The 18,470-nt window shown below is 40.7% G+C and overlaps 3 protein-coding genes across 3 annotated transcripts in view; all 3 read right to left on the bottom strand.

The window, feature by feature from the left end:
• The window catches only part of LOC308396731 (uncharacterized protein), a 525,219-nt gene that overhangs the window by 99,471 nt on the left and 407,278 nt on the right, over positions 1–18,470 (bottom strand). The gene's annotated exons all lie outside the window — the stretch shown is intronic.
• Positions 5,224–8,305, bottom strand: LOC308400595 (uncharacterized protein; the record flags this gene model as incomplete). The annotated part of the gene is made up of 8 exons (XM_080888395.1): positions 8,100–8,305; positions 6,755–6,894; positions 6,502–6,638; positions 6,298–6,391; positions 6,056–6,155; positions 5,679–5,938; positions 5,401–5,587; positions 5,224–5,228 (listed from the first exon to the last, which is right to left on the bottom strand). The coding sequence occupies exons 3-8, from the start codon at positions 6,540–6,542 to the stop codon at positions 5,224–5,226; spliced, it is 687 nt and encodes a 228-aa protein (XP_080744521.1). The 5' UTR covers positions 6,543–6,638; positions 6,755–6,894; positions 8,100–8,305.
• LOC308396670 (complement C1q tumor necrosis factor-related protein 3-like) lies at positions 11,402–14,371 on the bottom strand. Its single transcript, XM_080882170.1, has 4 exons — positions 14,162–14,371; positions 13,895–13,966; positions 12,021–12,155; positions 11,402–11,923 (listed from the first exon to the last, which is right to left on the bottom strand). The coding sequence occupies exons 1-4, from the start codon at positions 14,364–14,366 to the stop codon at positions 11,640–11,642; spliced, it is 696 nt and encodes a 231-aa protein (XP_080738296.1). The 5' UTR covers positions 14,367–14,371; the 3' UTR covers positions 11,402–11,639.

The raw sequence follows: 18,470 nt of genomic DNA, 5'->3' as shown, positions 1-18,470 counted from the left end.
TAGTGTTGAAATTCTGGTTCAGACTGAGGATTAACTCCAGGGAGAGCCATGGCCAACATAACAAACAAATCTTCCCTGATATGAAAAAAAGAAACTTACCTAACTCTCAAGAAAACAAAATATACAACCTATAACCATAACCTACCTGACAACACATAAACAAGAGAAAACAGGGTCAAAATAAAAGCTCTCCCCTACAGGCAGTCTGAACATGAACACATACAAGTCACAAAGGCATGCAAGCCAAGCAGTCACAGAGCCTGCCTCTCCTAACTCCTCCATTTGTTTAGTGGCTGTCTTCCACCCAGAGCCACTATCTCCCCTTCCTCTCTCACCTTCACGGCCCACTGCCTTCTCCTCTCCTAGAATGTGACATGGTGCCTTTCACATTCCACTCCACACACACACACACACACACACACACACACACACACACACACACACACACACACACACACACACACAACCTTTGATAGAAGTAACTAGTGTGTGTGTGTGTGTGTGTGTGGGGGGGGGGGGTCAAGATGTGACCCTGTGAAGACTCCCCAAAGCTGGTGCCAGGAGTCTAGCGGTCCATCTAAACATAAGGCTCTTAGCCTAAAACTGACACAGCTACGTTTATCCTACCATAAAACAATAAGAGCAGGTACGACCTCTCCCATGCTCCCAGGATGTGGGTGTGAATGCCAGAACACTCTGGAATGCACACAAAGTCTTTGCAGACAACTAAGGATCAACCCTCTACCAACATGACATTGATTATAAAACTCTAAGCATATATGAGTAGATATTTCTAAGCATGAATGACAATCAACAATACAAATCTAACAGATCCTGGTGTTATTTGTCTCTCAGAAACAGTTCATAACTTCAACTCATCCATGTCACCTAAAAGGTAAACCTGTTTCTCCATCACCTGTTCAGCTCTGATGGTTCAGTAAGGACATCTCCTGGTTTCATCTTCATGTTTCCCTCTCACCACATATCCAAACCGACATCATGACCAGCAGCTTTACAGCTGTGGCTCCAGCAAACATCAGCTGATACTAGAAAGTAATATTAAATAAATTCTAACAACAGCTGATCAAATGTGCTGCTGTTGTTTAGCGCGACATCTGCTGTTTTTTTCTTTCTGGCGCAAAGTGGGCGATAAACAAACAAGAGAGCCGATCAGCTGATCATTGATCAGTTTCATGATTGAAGTAGCAACAGGAGAGGGAGGAGAGAATGAGAGAAGAAGAGGCAGCTGTGCAGCGTAAACGCAGAATAACTCCAGCTTTGTGTCTTTTCCATTGTAGCTGAAGTCCGGGACAAACTGTTCCTTTTCACCTCAATACGAAACGCGTAATATTTTCTCTGAATACGAGACGATTCTGTTTGTACGGGATGGTAAAAAGGCCAGCCTCCACCACTTGCTAATGTTACTAAATCTGTGGAAGCTCTGCCACAGCCACCACCAAGCAATTTTACACATCTGCTAACCAGAACGCTGTTTACTCGCATGTGACATCATTCCCAGGTCCGTGTTCCGATTTTCGAGGTAAGTCGAACGCAACACACGAAGTAACGAATAACGAGCCTACACAGTAAAATTCGGAGTGTTAAAATAACACTTAAAGAGTTAAATTTAACACTGGTCCGAGTCTATTTGGTCCCATTCGGAATTGGTGTTAAATCAACTCTTTGTATAGTGTTAAAATTTTAGAGTAAAATTAACTCTAAATAGAGTAAAATTTAACACTGAGTAACACCGCAGAGTGTTAAATGAACCCAACACTACTAGTAGCGTCATATTATTTACTCTAACATAGTGATAAATTAACTCTATTTGAGTAAAATTCCACTGATTTTTAACACTGAATTGAGTTATTTCAAGTTAACACTGGGGGTTCAAATAACTCTGATGAGAGTTGATGTTACTCTATACTGTGTTATTCATACACTTTTTCTTGTGAAAAATTAGCTCTCATAGAGTAAAATTTTAAATTAATTTTACACCAAGTAGTGTTACTAAAACTCTTCCTCTTCCAGCATGAAAACCTGGTTTCTAATAATGCTTTAAAATATAAAACAAGTAAGCAAAAACCACAACTAGATAATAGGTTTAACGGCTTTATTTTGATGTCAGGCTCAAAATATTAAAACATCTCATGTGGTGTACATAAAACACTACATACACAAAAACAGTCATAAAACACTTTAAAACAATGAATTTAGTTCGGCATAAAATGACAATATGGAACCACATACAGGGAAGAATCAGAAGTGCCATACTTCATTTGAAGATCAAATGGTTTGAAGTAACACAGCTCTTTTATGTTCAACACCTTCAGCACCATATTGGGCTGCATTCTGACCTTAAATGCATGATAATGGTCATCAAAACACAGGGTTTCCATCAGTTTTCCACAGAGCAATGCAATGTCATCTTTCACAACAATACTTTTGATCTTATAAAACACTGGAATCTCAGACACTACCTCTGTACAGATGATAAAGTCAGGGCGGTACTCTGTACCATGATGTTTTATCCACTTAGCTGATAAAACACTGGTGGACAACGCAGCTCCAAATTTTAAAGCAATTTCTGGACCTTCTTTCAGCTCTCCAAGTGTCACCATCTTTCCTGGTCCTAAAGCTAATCTTTCGAGGCTAAAAGACTCCCAATACATGGCCATACAACTTTGGTGTTTCTTGGCCAATGTCATTGTAATGTTTTTAAAGCTTTTTAATTGCTTCTTAAAGAAGTTATGTTTGGCTTCGTAACGCATGCACCACATGTGCAGAATTGGGCCAATATTTCGTATACTGCGAGGGTAATGTATCATGAAGTGATGCTTTGGTAGGAGACTGAGTGTAGGAAATAACTGCTTAAAGAGCTGATGATGATCAATAATTAAATGTTTGAGGTAGATGGTCATACCTTCTGACAGCACTGGTGAAAACACAATATTGACAATTTGTAGAAGCAGAAGTAGAAGATGCCAGTAGCTATCACCCACCTGTACCAAATCGCCAAACATCAAAGGTACATTATGCAATAAGCACCAAGATTGAATTGCATTTAGTCCTAAATCATTACTGCCATCGAACAACTTTACCCTTGGTGGGCGATTTCGCTGCTGATTGAAGCCATAGTCAAAGGCATGTATTCTACCAGCAAGTTGTTCAGCACTTAGGAAGTTCTCCTGAATGTACTGCAGCACAAGTTTCACCTCTAACTGAGCAACTCCCTCCAAAATGTCATGCATGATATCTACAGAAAAATTGTTGGCTGTGTTGAAATATTTAAGTGAATTCAAGAGACAAGTGCGTTTCACACCACATACATGAGGTAGCGTAGGATCTCTTTGTACACTTTCACAGTGCTGCTTATGCATATCAAGAGTTCTTAGTGCAACACCAGAATCATCTTCACAGAACACACTTTGAAAACAATCCTTCTCAAGCAGACAAAAACGACAACAATATCGAGCTGCAAATGACTCCACGAACCCAAACAGACTATGCAAGCCAAGATTGTCCCCAGTGACCTGGATTACAGTGCCATGAACCAAGTGTTTAAACATGGGAAGTTTCAGTCCCTCTGTCTCAAGAACTTTCAGATCATTGACAAGTGGCTCAAGGATTGAATTAAAGCCATAACGCTTTGAGTCTTGTGTATGAAAAAGAGCACACAAAAGAATATTGACCAACAACGAATTAAATATTGGAGGAAAATTCCTTAGTGTAAAGTATATTGCACCTAATTTATGTACACCCTTTTCAGAGCCCAGGGGATTTGCAGTTTCAAAGTCATCATAAAACAGTTGAATTTGTAAGGCATCTTTTTCTGCAGAAAATAGGGGACATCTTTTAACATAGGCAGCATCGATTAAGTCTGCATACACACCTTCTCTGGACATATTCCTCGACTTGAACATGTCGACAACATGGTGGTTTTGAAAGATAGTTTTCAGTGTTTCCAAAATAGGAACATATGCAAACCTATCGGTTACAATGACTTGATCAAAAGTCCCTGTGATCTTGTTTCTTCTACTGTCAAATCTTGTGCCAAGCACCATTTCAACAGGTTCAACAGTTGCCCATTTTTGTTTAAAGTGCCTATTTCGTTTAGCTTCTGAATTTAACAGTGTGAATGGGTTTTCAAAGTTTTTGAATGACTGCTCTAATTTCTTTTTACTTGTAGTGTCCTGTGAAGGTAAGCTCTGTAAAGCTGCATCTTTAGCCTGAGTATGAATCTCAAAAAACACTTCCTCCATTGAGGAGACAAAACTATTCACAGTAGATTGGCTTAATCCAGCTGCCCTGAGCTGTGCAACAGTAGAGGCACACATATCCAAAGTGCTCTTATTTGAACTTTTCAACATTTCAGATGTTGTGGGTGTTTCTTCTACATTAGTTGACACCACCTCCCCTGTAGTGCTAACTTCTTTAACTGCCACATCAGGCTGTAAATTAACATCAGTGTCAGCCTGTTGGTCGAAATAGTTAAGGTGTTTGGTATTTAAATGTTTTCTAAAACCTGAAAAAGTGCCAAACACACAGCCACAGTCACGCTGGGCACATTTAAGGCGAAGATTTCCTCCAGGTAAGTAACCATGGACTAACCGTAAATGCCTAACAAGCATGTTTGAACCAGTAAACTCAGCCTGACAGACAAAACACTTCATGATGGAGAATTAACCTTCAAGCCCTAACGAAGCAACCTTGTCCGTATTTCAGCAACTCTGGGACTTTCTTTGACTTTGCCAACATCTATATTGTACACTGTGGTTTGGATGAACGTGTACATGTTGTGAAGCATGGTGTTGTAAGATGTGCCAAACACAAAATGTGCTTTAAACAGTTCATCAAAAGCACCAAGTGAAGAGGTAGACTTGCATGGTATGGCATTCTTGTCAAGAATAATGAAGAACTGGTGGATGTCATGCTTTTTCACCCCAACAGCCAGGAGGTAGGGTTGAGTGCTGGTAGTGATGGCATCAAGGTGCTCTTGGATATTTGTTCCAGTCTGAAAAGACAAATACAGACAGGCAATAAGAATCAAGTGTTTCTTAAACTGGTAATTCATACCATAAAAATAGAAAAGAAACAAACCTTCTTGAAGACCACAAGATGCCTTTCTGCTTGAGAAGCTGACACCTTTCCTGGTCTCTTCCGACCCTGACCAGATGGTGGAATCAGATGTAATAGCAATAGCATCGCTGAGAGGTCACCGTCTCAGCCTGAAAAAATATATTTGTTTTTAATAAAGTTGAATCATCCTCATCAATAACAAATTTCAATGCATCTGCACTGACAAAATGTTTGAGTAGACCCAAAATACAAAAGGACAGCTGTTCTGTGACAAACATTATATATCCTGTGAATGTTCTAATTAAAGAAATAACAGCTCACCAATGTCAGCATTAACTTCAGTGGCATCCTCAGGAGAGTCAGCTGCCAGCAAGAGTTCTTCCAGGTCACTGGTAGAAGGAAGCTTTCTGCCTTGTTGGATAATCTTTCTTTTGAATGTTGTTGGCCACCTCTCCAGCAACCTGCCTGATACATCCTCACCAAACATCAGTACAAAATCCTGTTCGATCTGTAACAGGGATAGAGAACAGAGAATTATATCTGCTTTCTGTAAAATATTAAAGTGTGTTTACATTGTCAACGTAATGAAAAATATTCACCAAGCCTTTGATATCTTTGAAACGTGGAAACACAGACAGTATGTTGCTTGACAGCAGGGGGTCAAGGACCATGTTGTGTCGATAAACAAATGTCAACTTCATCTTCTTCTTGACTGTGTCTTCATCAGCTGAATGTTTCATCAGAGAGATTGCTTCCTTGCACTCATCCTCACTCAGCACGTTCTCTGTAACAAACTGCAACTCTCGTCTGGCAGTCGGTCCGCCACACTGGTCTTCACCCGATGATCCATCTCCTGGTGCTAGACAATATGAAATACAACTTTATCAAAACTAATAATAACATTTGATAACCATTATTAATACAGAACCACAATTTGGAACTGTATTATATGTTTCCACTGAATTAGGAATGTTACCTCCAGATGTTAATCGCCTCTCTTTAGCAGTGCATCTCTGTATGGCTTTAATCCTCCAGGCCAAGTACCCAGTGCCACTCTCGACATCATCATAATGTTCCTTGGAGAGTGACATATACAGACATTTTGTTTATTAATTATCAGTAAGTTATGTGACCATGAACAGTTGATAAGGACATACATTTTGGCAGGATTTAAAATTTTGATATTAGTTGTATCAGTTATTGCTGTTAGCTACTCACATAGCCATTTTTGGAGTACGGGTCACTGAGGTAAGGGAAAAAGGTTACAATTCCTCTGGCACACATTTCTTTTACCTGCCGTGGTGGTGATGTCCTGCAAGATCAAAAGGAAAAGAACTAGTCAGCTTCCCTGGAATTCATAGAGATTTAAAATAATTTGAAAATGATAGTAAAAAAAAAATCACAGGGCCAGAAATAAATTACCCATTTTTTTCTGTCATGTCAGCTACCAGTATGTTGACCATTTTTCTTCTGGTTTCATCCACCAGGGACTTGGTCCGATTGTACTCATTTATTATACGTTCTCCACCAGGTTTGCTTGTGAGAATGGATTCCACCAACTGGAAAACACAATAAAAACATCCTACATGTTGATATAACCACTACAGTTCAGAACACTTAAACTACAAACAAAAAAGACACTATTAGAAGAATGTGGAAATCTGTTAGCTCCTACTTGCTTAGCTTCTGCATCCAGCTTCTGACGTTTCCTCAAAGGGCTGTCTGAAAGGATGACCGTATCCTGTGAATCTGATGAATGTGGCCATGATAACTGGAACCGCTCAGGAGACACTTCTGCAACAGATGTTTCCAGACCTTAAAAATAGGAGCAAAACAAATCAGTTAACATGGTCCCTCCATAGACTCATTTTATACACTCTTTGATTAAACAATGTAATAATGACACTAAAAAAAAAGACATCCAATGAAACACAAATCACTCAAACAAACCTGTTTCATATTTGATGGTTAGTACCCCGGTTGAGGGATCTGTTACTATATCCTCAAAAACAGGGGCGGAGCGTGGGGGTGGCTTACTGGGCTTAAGCCCGGGTTGTTTTGTCAGAAGCCCGGGGTATTTTGGAGTGTAATTTTTTCATAGTTAGATGCCTGGCTGACAACTGCATAAAACACAAAGTACACACAATATTCGAAGCACATAGTGCACACCGTGGGAATTTACGACTGTGCATGAATCCCCCCTGATATTGGTATGATCCGAGCTCAGGCACTAAGCGACTGAGTGAGGGGGCGGGGCAGCTGCTGCCCGTGAGTGCGCTGTTGGAGAGACGGAGCCAGCCATACTAAGGAGAGCTTAAGTTTGACCAGGTACCAAAGCAAATCATTCGTACCGTACAAATAATGTAAATATGACGGTGCATCACGAAAGATTGATATCAAACTGATCACTTGACCAATATTACGTTACTTGCTCTTCAAGTGAATCAACAAATGGCGAAATGAAAATAACTCAAAATGTTAGAAATATTCCAGTGTTAGAAAATCTGCACTGCTCAGTGTTAGTCATTGTTAATCTTCAAGACTGACTAGGTTACTTTTAAACATATAACACTGTCAAAAGTGTTACTTTAACACTCAACAGTGTTGTATTTAACACTCAGAGGTGTGGCCCCATATAGACACTCTCTAGTGTTAATTTAACACTGCAGATTTTGCTGTGTAACAAAACAATACTAGAATGCCAGACATCAAGCTGTAGTTCTTAATGAACGTCTCTTGCTCTGTGCTATTCTAGGGTGGTTTGGGGGCCCTCAATTCTCAGGTTACCAGCCTAGGACCCCAGACGCTGCTGGTCCGCCGCTGCGTCCAGCCATCGGTGGGGGAACCAACCCCAGGTCAAAATTTGTCCGGTTAGACATCAACCTGCAGTTCTTAACAAAAGTCTCCTGCTCTAGTGCCCAGACACTGGAAGAATTTTGCACGAGTGCCGTTTAAATTAGCGAACAGATGATTTAGGGTTCATCCAACATGCACACTTGGATGTAACAGGTGGTGCTTACCTTTAAGATTCTGTTAGACCTGTCCTCTGTTCGCCTCGTTTCACGACCCCATGATTACGATCTAATTCGTGTCTCTCAGCCATTTTGGATCCGGGTCACAGGCACCAATTATCGACCCCAATTCCTTTGTCCTCAGGCTTTTCAGAGAAGACGCAAACTCAGTGTAATCAAAACATATGCAATCACTTTATTCAATACAGTCTTCTTCAGTAACACCTTCAGGAAGGGAGATGTGCACAGCGTGAAAGCCTTCTGCAGATCTACTGCATTACTGACAGGATGAGAGTGATATACTCTGCACCCCCACTCCTCACGGACACAACAGGAGACGACCTTCAGGTCATCATCTAGCAGCACAAACATGAGCTACATTCTGTGAAAAGTCTGCACTAAAGCTCCTGTTTATCACAGTTTCATTTCGCCAGGAAATGTAATGACCTAAAGCACAGTATACTTTATATATATATAAACCCTTAAAGCCGGCCTTTAATATTACCCTTTAATATTACGCTTTAATATAGTCTTTAATATATACTTATCAAATAGGCACTTGGATTGTATTTTATAAGAGTTCCCAATAATATTTCAGTGTATTAGCTGCACTGTTATTTACTTAAGTTCAGTTTCCCCCCCTGATAATGCAGGATTTTATCTGAGGGTTTTTTCTTTTCCTTTTCTTTCTTTCTTTGTTTAATAAAATGACTCATGTGTTAATCAAATCAGAACACTGTTAAAACATGTTGTGAAATTCTTTATTTCTAATATTGTAAACTTGTGCCTAAACTTGACATTTCTGACATTTTCTCCAATAAAACTGTTGAATTTATCTCTTTGGGCTTGCCAGAGATTTCTTTTCTTTTATGAACATGCACACAAGGAAATTTAATTTGTCATTTATTACTGAACTCCATTTGTCATAGAGGATCTCAGCTCTATCCCCTTGCAAGTTTTTTGGTTCTCTGAAAAAGTGCAAATGTTAAGACATTTTGTAATGCAAGCTAAAAAATACTCAATAAATTTATGTTGTCTGTCTTGTGTTTTTACAAGTGTAATTGCTTATTTCTAACACATTTTCTTTTAATATCCAATTCAAAACACAGTAGTTTTGGCTATTACAAGAGTTTGGGTGTATTTTAAAGCTTTGAGTCCTATTAGCTTAAAATGCTTAACATTTTAAAACTAATTATTAATTCCTAAAATGTATTGAGGTAGATTTGTACTTGAAAGTCAAAAGATCACGTAGAGAGTACCCGTCATGGGCGGGGTCTGTGACCCAGTGTTTGAGTGTTTATATATTTTGGTATTCATCTGTGTCCTAGTTTAGTTCAGCTAGTTCATTCTGAGGTTGCTGTTTAGTCCTTTGTTTCTTAGTTGTTTATGTCATCTCCTCCTGTATTCAGTCTCCCTGGTCCGTGCGTCTACCTGTCATGCGTCATGTCTGCGTGGTTATGTTCAGTTCAGCTCACGTCTAATCCCCATGTTTCCTGTTTTACTTTGAAAGTCTGTGTCTAATGTCAGTGTATGTAGTTTCACTTTCCCTGTCCTGTCTTTAGGTTCATGTGTATCATGTATCCCTTGATCATCCCTCATGTATATTTAGTCTCTGGCTGTATCCCAATTCAGGGTCTGCAGCCTGAAGGCCGCATTTTAAGGCCGATTACGTCACAGCGGCGCGACGAAGGCTGTCCCAATTCAAAGGCTGCTCGAAATGCGGCCCTCAAATGCGTCCTTCATTTCCCTGAATTTTAAGGACGTGGCAGTGTAGACTTTGTGGCCCAATATATCCCAGAATGCATAGCGTGGCGGTGGGTGTGGATAAATTTGCAGAAAAAAACGGCAGATGAGGGGCGCCCGAAGAGTGCACTTTAAGTACTGAATATGATGTCACTTATTTATGTGCAAATGTTTAATAACGAAGAACATTAAAACATTCCTGTTGGCCACATGTCGGCAAAGTTATGTGACATCAGTGACGTTTGTACTAACTTGGTTTTAAAGCCTTTACTTTCAAATACACGCCGTTCAATAGCTGAGCTTCATCAGAGAATGATCAAAGCTCATGTAGAAACAAACACATGAACAAAAGATTTTCTCCTTCATCTCTGTCACACAAAGCTGAATGACACGTTTCCAGCTGTTAGTATCATGGTTGCTAGGCAACTTGGGCAGCGCAATGGAGGCTTTTTTTTTTTTTTAACTTTATTGACAAACAACAGTATCAGCGCAACGGAGGCTAGACCGTCCCATTACACAAGCCTCGCACTTCCGGCCTTAGCGGTCTTTGAGTACGCGGCCCTTGAGGATCGTTGAGGCTGCAGACCCTGGATTGGGATACAGCCTCTGTGTTTCATTCAGCCTGTGTCGCGTCGTCTGTGTTCCCACCCTCCATGTTTTCATGGGCAGTCTTTGCAGTCATGGTCATAGTTCTCTGAGTCTCCATAGTTTATCACAGTATTAGTTTCCCAGTTTAGTTATAGTTTAGTTTAGTCACTGTGCTTCTGCCTTCTTTAACCTCTATGTCGTCGGCCATAATAAAGGCTCGCTTTCAATTTAAATTCACTCGATCTCCTCACTTGTGTTCGCACCTGGGTCCACCACACACACCACCGCACGGCCTGCCTCCACAGACCGCGACAGTACCAAACCAAAAATGTGGATATAACAAAAAAACATTTATCAGTGTAACTTAAATTTTTGTATCCAAATCAGCTACATAAATTATGTTTATTTAACTTGTTTTTTTGTTTGTTTTAGTTACTTAAAATATTTTATGTAATCAGTTTCACCAAAAGTTTTGAGTTAAATTAACGCATTGGGTTTTACAGTGTGGATTTTCAGCTACTTTCTTGTTGCAATTTTTTAATTTATCAGTGACAGAATAAAAAATCATAGCATCAAAATAAAAACTGGTAAACTTGAACAAATTCCAGGAAGGATATTACTGAAATCAGATTGGATGTGAAGGAACGTACTAAGATGTAAAACTAGAAGTACAAATATCTTACGCCCACAAATAAACTGACTGTAACAAAGGGTCCAGTATTTTGTTTCTAACAGCTGGCAGTGCATATAAAACACCAGGACACCACCACAAGGTAATAGCGGTGATGTACTGATGTAGGTCATCGTCGACATCATTGACTCTTCAGCACAGAATTTTAAATCAGGCCAAACTCCCAGCATGTGTCGGGTTTGATCTCTGTTCTGGAAACACAACTGTGACATGACTGTGTTTGATTTTCTGCTGTCAGTATGAGATAATGGGAATTAAAAAACACAAAGAAACTAACTCTGCTGCTTAATCATCAATTTATTATGATATATTATTAGAATGAAATGACAGAATGGAATCACATTGAATTTTGAAATCAGAAGAGAGAGAGATCCAAACAACATTATTGTTTAGTGTATCTGGATTTTGGATTTGCAGACAGATGAAAAATAATCCCAGCAGGTGATTAACTTCCTGTTTTACTTCTGAAAAAATAAAGAAAAAGCTACAAGACAGCCCAAACAGGAAGTTTGCAGCTGGTACACCTTTCACATGGAGAAAAGCAGATGACCTCTGAAGCTGGTATGATAATTGTAATCATCAAATATCCTTCCACCAGCCCAGAGGCGCACATACACCTGATCTTGAGCATCTAGAAGCAGTGAGCCACCATTAGAGGCACTTGGAGAAAGTGTTGTCTGATGTTCCCATGCCGTAAAAATGAGCTCTTTATTCATGAACAACCTAGCAGCTGTAGGATATGCATTGTCTCCGTGTCCATGCAGGGTCAACTCAAAGTTGTAGACTCCTCTGACTGGTGCAGTGAAAATACCTGTGGGACATTTGTTTTTGCCATATTACATGAAAAATCAGCTGTTAGAACATCTGGAACATCAACAAAGCAGAGAAGTGACATTGAGTGTTATTACCTGTGTAGGGGTTGTAGGCATTTCCGATGTTTGTGACGACGCGTTTGAAGATCAGAGTAGTCTCTGTGTTAAATGGTCCAGTATAAGTTCCACCACCATGCTCCACCAGAGAGGCTGAGAAAGCCACCTGTTTGGCTGAGAGAGAGAGAAATGTCATTATTTTAAACTTCCTGTTTTACAGTTATACCTCCTTTGTACAGGCTGTGAATTCAAATACTACACGTTACACAAACCCCATTTGGTAAATGCGTTACTTTGATATAGTCTTGAAATATTAGTTTATGTAGATATCATGTTGAAGAAATGTCATCGTGTTCACTGCACTAAAAACAGACTGTTGTGAAACTGTAAGTTAATGATTCTTCAGTTTGTCAGCAGCACAGAAAATACAGAGAGTGATAGTCTAATGTTTAGACGAGCTTTGTGCTGTTTCATGTTTATCTGTTTTACATTATTGTGAAGCACGCTTTTACCGTGTTAAGAGTGCTATATACATCAATAAAGTAAATTAAAGTAACAGTGTGATGGGTCACCACTGCTCCACCTTCACTCCTTTTTTAAGGCGCTGACTCCATTTTAATTCCTGTACTTCACTAATAATTCGATTAACTTATGTAAGCCTTCTTAGATTATCAATCGTATTTACCACTATTAACAGTTAATATTCTTTATATATAAAACATTTGTCTAATGAATTCTAAACTAGAAGCCGATTATTGCCAGCATGGGCACATCAGGATGTGCCAGTATCACCAATACTTCATCAACATGATTAGAGAGGATATTTGGAGCAGCATGTGACATCAGCTCCCATTAAACACTTCAGATGTCATGGTCCGGGGTGTGCGGCTGCAATTTTCAGTCAGGCTCCTGAGTCTACCTGGGATCCGCCCCTGGGCAGGGCCACCTCCAGTTTCTCACACCTGGAGCTGATTTGCAGCCAATCAACCCAGATTGATTTAAGCCTCCCACTGACCTTCATTCACTGCCAGTTTGTCATCAATCCATGTTGGTAGCTGGCTCTCATGTTTCAAGCTCCCTTTGTGAATAATCTTGATAACCTTACTTTCTTGTGCTGTAGTTCCTGGATTCACCTTCTCTCAAACCTCTGGCTCACGCTTCTCTCTCGGACTCAGGATAACAAACCACCATTTTTGAAATCACTCGATGCCTCACCTGCCTGCCCGCTGCCACCACTCTATCAGCAACCTCTAGATCTCACCTCAGGTCAGCCTTTCCACATTGCTCAGCTCACCCTCCACTCATGGCTCTTTTGCTCCTCCTGCAAAGTGACTGCTAACTGTCCTGTTCCAGGCTGCATCTCAGGCCCATTTCCCCTTTCTAGTTCCACGTCCCCCTAGCCATGTTACCCAGGCCACGCCACGTCAAATTCTACCTTTCACTGCTTTTTGTTCTTGACACATTTTCTAAGACTGAGTATATTGTAAAGCTACCTGCCTTCTCTGTCCTGGGTTTCTGCACCTCAGTCCAGTTTTGGTACTGACCACTCGGTCCCGTGACATCAGACCGTGGTCCTGCATTGCCTGCTCTATATGTTGCTTCATATCATGATTTATGTGAAAAAATGAAGCAGTTTTATTTCAAAGTTGTTATCCCTGCTGTCTCTTCAGTCTCTTTCTCTCACTCCATATAAAAGACAAGTTATTGAAGATGGAACCAATAACTATGCAATTCAAATGCATGACAAAAGTCATGCTAAATCACTTCCCAGTGAATATATTTGCAGTGCTTATCTGTTTGTGCTGACAATTAGACAATTTTATTTCAACAGTTTACGTTCAAACTTGTGTCATAAACATAAATATTACAACATCTCTATAGAAATTCTGCCCTTGAGGATTTGCACACAGTACCTTGTAGCCGCTGCTTCAGCTGCTCAATCTCAGTCTTCTGTGTCTCCACTTCTTTTAGTTTTGCTTCTTGTTCTGACAAAACAAAAGGAAATGGAACATGGTTGCACAGCTTGTCTTCAGATTGCTTTAGTGTTCCTGTAATTAAGATTCTGTCTTTACATGATCAAGAAATACAATTCTGTTCTTTAAAATAACTGGAACACAACAGCGGATCATATGAAGGCTTCTTGATGCTGCTGTCTCTCACTAACTAACACAATTTAGTACCTCGATTCTCCTTTTGAAGAAGTGTGATCTGCTCTTTCTGTACAGCCAAAGAGGTGACTATCCCTGTCAGCACAGCTTCCATGTCACTTGTAAATGGCTGTAGGAGCGCAATCTTTTTTTTAAGAATGACCTCATCTTCAGCTGTCTGAGCTGCTGAGATAGAGCAGGCCAGAAGCAACACAGAGAAAACCAAGATGGTCTCCATCCTGTCTCCAGAAATCTGAAGTTCAACTGTCTCATCTGCAAATCTGACCTTTTTATGATATGGCAGCAAGAGGCAGGACTATCATCAGGTTACTTCCCCACTCCTCCCAGTTTGTTAAAAAACGAGGAAGTACTCAAACATGACTGGAATAGTGAATTCATCAACCTCTGTGTTTTGGTTGACTGCTGTTAAAACAGGTCAGTTGAATTTAATGCTACAATTTCCAAATGGGGAAAATGCAAATGGTAGCACTGCGCAAGTGTATACACACTTTGTCACAGTTACCTCTGTGAGCAACACACAACACAACCCCATGAATAACAAACCCCTGGTAGATTCACAAACATAAAAATGGCATTTAAAAGGTTAAACCATCACGCAACCTCGGATGTTGCTGTCATCTTTCTGCTCCTGTAAAAGGAAACACATAAATTCATCCACCCTTTCGTCCTGTCTAGGTGGAGGTTAACCTTGACTCGTGGTCAAGTCTTGTCAATTTTACCAGTCAGTCAGTTTGTTTTTATTTCCATCCATTCATCCATTCTTTCTTTCTTTCTTTGCTGATAGTGGAAACTATCATCGCATTTAGATTTTAATGTGGAGAAACTCACTTGCAACGGTTTTCTCGACAGGTTGTATAGCGCTTTTAATTCCCGTTGTGCAGATCTGCTTAAAGAAAAGAAATTGACAAACAGAAATCAGTGCACTGTTCAAAAAATAAAAATGAAAAATAAAAGATAAAAGATAAAACTACAAAACAAAAGTAGATGAAAAAACCGAAGCCCGGTCTTAGGACTTGTCACAGAATATTCTTTCTCTTATAGGTGAGAAAACACCAACTCTAAAACTTGGTGCCATGGTAAGACCTTCCCCATACTTCAGAAACAAAAACAAAACCAAACAAAAATCTGCCAGTTTCACTCATTCAAACTCTGGCTGCAGGACTCTGTTCACCCTGCTATCATGTTCCCCAAAATAATACTAATTCAGTCGTCTATGTGTCAGTTCTCACCCCACTCGATAAACCAGGCAGGATGGTAACAGTGTTACCTACTTAAAATTGTGTTTGATCCTAATGAGCTTCATTCCATGTGTGTGTGTTAGTAAATGGTAAATGGCCTGTATTTATATAGCGCTTTTCTAGTCCCTAAGGACCCCAAAGCGCTTTACATATCCAGTCATCCACACATTCACACACTGGTGATGGCAGCTACATTGTAGCCACAGCCGCCCTGGGGCGCACTGACAGAGGCGAGGCTGCCGGACACTGGCGCCACCGGGCCCTCTGACCACCACCAGTAGGCAACGGGTGAAGTGTCTTGCCCAAGGACACAACGGCCGAGACTGTCCAAGCTGGGGCTCGAACCGGCAACCTTGCAATTACAAGGCGAACACCCAACTCTTCAGCCACGAACAGTATATGAATTGTAGACTCATATACTGTGGTTTGAGATTTAGACTGGTCTAAACTGGTTTCAGGTATGAACTGGTCTGTGAGTGGGAGTCCTCTCTCTGCCATCTATAATCCAGTTTTGAGATCCTTCCCAGACGCCTTAACGCCCACTCACATCCTGGGCCATCTGATCTCAGGAATTCGCATGATAAGGTGGGGCCAGGTTTCACAATGAACACACCCGAAACTCTGGCTGATTGGGACCCACACCCAGTTTCACACCTTGGCTCAGGTGATTAGAGGATCATCAGGGGGTCCTTTTGTCCCTCTGTGGGGGGAAACTCCCACTAGGTTTATATCTGGGACTCTCCACCATTTGACCTTAGAACTGAAGAAGCTTCTCGGATGAGAGGTGAAACGTCTTCAAGTAACTTAAAGAAGTCCAGACGCTTTTCTTTGCAAGCTCCTTTGACCTCTTTGTCCCGTGTCTCTCTTTGTCCCACTGTCTCTTTCATTGCCATCTCACTCCAAACATGGCAAGTGTCAAACTCAGACAGTCTTCTCAAAAGTCCTTCACACACAGTGAGGTTGCAGCTTGCTGGAAACGCATCTCCATCCATCCAATCTAGATGGTGGTTCTTCTCTTCCTGATGCCGTTTGCCCACAGCGCTGCTGGACCTCTCTGCTCAGATTGTCTCTTGGCCTCCTGTCCACTGTTGATGTTCATGCTCGTGCTTCTGAAACTGCACTCGGTGTCTTCAGGGAGAGATCAGCTTCCTTGGAGCTCACTCGTTCAGGATGAGGACGGGGAGCTGCAAAACAATTCAGCCAAAATTCTGGCTGAGTGTTTCTATTTTTTCTTTCTAATGATCTTAACCTTTTCTTCCGACTGCTGCCCGTGGAGAATTGATCCAGGTCCGTTCCCCACCTGTAAACGACAGACTGAGAGACTTTCATTATTCACTGTGACTGCATATGTTTTCATCACTCCTAAAACAACACATCTCTGCTTATTTTGTTTTGAACTCTACTGACTTTAAACCCCCAAAATGTGAATTTTTATTTGCTCTTAACCGCGAACACAAAAAATCTTTGTCCTTTCAGCCCAACAGCTCTCATACAGTCAGCCATCAAATCCTCCATTCATCCTTGAATACTTGATCACCTTTAAATGTCACTGTTAATTTTAGCAATTTATTTTCATTACCTTAACACTAATCCACTGTTTTAGTTTTCTTTATTTACTTTAGTTCACTTTCTCCTATTTGATCACTTTGATTTCTTGACTATTATTATTTCACAGAACATCAACTGACCTACTTTTCTCCCTCTTTTGTCATCCAGGAATTCACACACACTCACAGCCTGGTCACTCGCCCCCACCTTTCTTTCTCTCTCACACACACTCACAGCCTGGTCACTCGCCCCCACCTTCCTTTCTCTCTCACACACACTCACAGCCTGGTCACTCGCCCCCACCTTTCTTTCTCTCTCACACACACTCACAGCCTGGTCACTCGCCCCCACCTTCCTTTCTCTCTCACACACACATTTTACTCCTCGTTCGTTCCGCCTGTGACCCCGCCCCTCGCTGGCTCACACACTTCCTGCTTCTCGCAGTCCCGTTCAAACTTTCTGTGAGACACGTCTTTCTCTGCTGATTCAGGACAACGACCTAGACGGTGTGGGATTATAATATTACTTTATGCCATGTTAGACCCCTAATTAAAGATTGTGAATTATTATGTAGTTTTAGTTTGCATTATTCTCCTGAATTAGAAGAAGCTGATAACTATTGCATTAGTTAAACTGATTTGCATTGCATTAGACTGCTGATTTATTGTGAATGAATGATATTGTTTTATGATGTTATAAGAAATACTGTTTGCAGAAAGTCATCGCCTTATTTGTCTGATTAGAAGAGAACATGCTGGAGTTTTCTGCCCCATCTCAGCAGGAGCAGATAAACAGGGAGCCAAGGTCGTAGCTTAGGCGCCGTGTGAGAGAAAGCATGTGAATGTTTAGGCTTTTATGATAAGGTGGGGGCACCAGAGGCTATAAGAGTTTGAGCAATGCTCCACCATTTTGAGATCTGAGGCTGTCTGCATCAGTGTCCATCTCCCACGGGTGTGATCATTAAAATCATCGTTTGACTCAACCCGACCGGACCAGTGTTGTTATTGTGGTTTTTCCTCTTGTTTCCATCCCCAATTTTTGGATCCTTAACAGTTAGTGTTTTTCTGTTCTGCTTCATCCCAGCAATAAAGCTGTGTATTTTTAGTTTCTTCCGCTTCCTTGAGTCCTGCATTTTGGGTCCTCTCCTCCTGCCTGCCTACACACAGACATGACAATTTGTCAGGTTGTATTTAAAAATGAGAATGTTATTTTCCTTCAATAACATTTTCTATTGTCACAAATATTGTGTCTCTTTTCCACAGTTTTTCTTCTGGTTTCTTTCACAGCACATGTCTGATAGAACTGAAAACAAATTACAGCACACACCTGCACAATCACTTAATCTGTGACATGTTGTTCGGTTACTGACGAATTTTCACAACCAGCAGTGATATTTGTCCAATGTAACATGTTTCTCTGTCAGATGAACCACACTGCTCTCTCTTTCAATTTCCTGTCAGTAGCCTTGCTGCAGATAATCAATAACCTGACTCATGAAGACTGGAAAATGAAAACTTATTGGTTGTAATAGCTGT

The sequence above is a fragment of the Rhamphochromis sp. 'chilingali' genome, assembly GCF_963969265.1.
Source record: "Rhamphochromis sp. 'chilingali' genome assembly, chromosome: 1".
NCBI lineage: Eukaryota > Metazoa > Chordata > Actinopteri > Cichliformes > Cichlidae > Rhamphochromis > Rhamphochromis sp. 'chilingali'.
Note: the sequence above shows the minus strand (reverse complement) of the source record. Positions and strands in the feature narration are given on the sequence as shown.

What these genes read in the sequence shown, in the direction of transcription:
- LOC308396670 (XM_080882170.1), bottom strand. Translation starts at nt 14,366, where the DNA reads ATGGAGACCATCTTGGTTTTCTCTGTGTTGCTTCTGGCCTGCTCTATC. An exon ending in TCTTCAAAAGGAGAATCGAG is followed by an intron (nt 13,967 to 14,161) that starts GTACTAAATTGT and finishes TTGTTTTGTCAG; the next exon opens with AACAAGAAGCAAAACTAAAA. An exon ending in TGCCTACAACCCCTACACAG is followed by an intron (nt 11,924 to 12,020) that starts GTAATAACACTC and finishes AATGTCCCACAG; the next exon opens with GTATTTTCACTGCACCAGTC.